This window comes from Morus notabilis, unplaced genomic scaffold (assembly GCF_000414095.1).
Source record: "Morus notabilis unplaced genomic scaffold, ASM41409v2 Scaffold759, whole genome shotgun sequence".
In the NCBI taxonomy this organism is placed as follows: Eukaryota; Viridiplantae; Streptophyta; class Magnoliopsida; order Rosales; family Moraceae; genus Morus; species Morus notabilis.
Genome location: NW_010366029.1, coordinates 48,084 through 49,101, shown reverse-complemented (window position 1 = coordinate 49,101; position 1,018 = coordinate 48,084). Strand labels below are relative to the sequence as shown.

Here is a 1,018-nt window from a genome sequence, read left to right as displayed (position 1 = left end):
CATGAATAAAATTAGAAGAAATGAGACAAATACCTCTTAGAGTGTATGGGTCTAAATTTTTACTTTTTATACATTTGATTAATATCATTTTTAGTCAAATAACCATATTAGTTAAAAAGATATTAATTAAAAGTAAATGGGTAAATATTGATGAGACTTATGTTCAGCAATTTTATCGTAAAATTATAATACTAAACAAAACTAAATCTGTTAAGAGAGAGAATAACGAAACAAATTAAATCTGCAAGCCAAAAATTATAATAATAACAAGGGATATATAAAAATGCTGAAATATTACGATAAAATAGCTATTTAGGTTCCAAGCGCTGGTACACAGCAAACTCTATTAATTATAAAAACTACAACCAAAGGTCTTTCAGCAAATTTAAACAAACTTAACTCAAATCGTTCAAAGACTTAACTAGACCAAATATTAGAACTACAGAATATCTTAATCCAATCTACTATCTTTGTGTGCTTTTCCGGGCAGGATTGGTTTTAGATATTTGTGAGGTTCTCTTATCACTCCCTCCAAATTAATCATCCTCCATCATGGCATCCATAAATTCGTCCCAGTCGACCTGCAATATTTTAAAACCACAATTATTGGTTACGACTTGCGAGAGATTTTTTAAGATTTTGAACATCAAAAATTTTATATGTAAGTTATCTTACATCACGTTGTTGCATATTTGCGATATGCATAAGCTGGAATGGGTCAGTAAGATCGTCGATCATGCGTGGCTGCTGCACACACATATATACAAGCGTATCAGAATATTGTTTTGGGCTTAAACATAGACGTAATTGTGCATGTCCTGATATCTATATATATATATATACACACACATATATAATATTGTATAGAGAACCCCATTTCAGATTTTACAAATTGTGATCTTCATATATTAATTTGATGATCATAGAGAGAGGATACTTGCCAGCTGATTAGGGATGACAAAGCTCGGAAAATAGTTCTCGGATGCAGATGGAAATACGTTGCCACCAAGGTTCAGCA

The 1,018-nt window shown here is 31.2% G+C and overlaps 1 protein-coding gene across 1 annotated transcript in view; it reads right to left on the bottom strand.

Annotated features, from left to right (window-relative positions):
• Positions 1-536: 536 nt before the first annotated feature.
• Positions 537-1,018, bottom strand: part of LOC21398815 (two-component response regulator ARR2) — a 5,845-nt gene continuing 5,363 nt past the window's right edge. The window contains exons 6-7 of the mRNA XM_010109091.1: positions 676-747; positions 537-581 (exon numbers count right to left, since the gene is read on the bottom strand). Of these exons, the coding sequence (XP_010107393.1) occupies positions 537-581; positions 676-747 (117 nt within the window). The remainder of the gene's footprint in view (positions 582-675; positions 748-1,018) is intronic.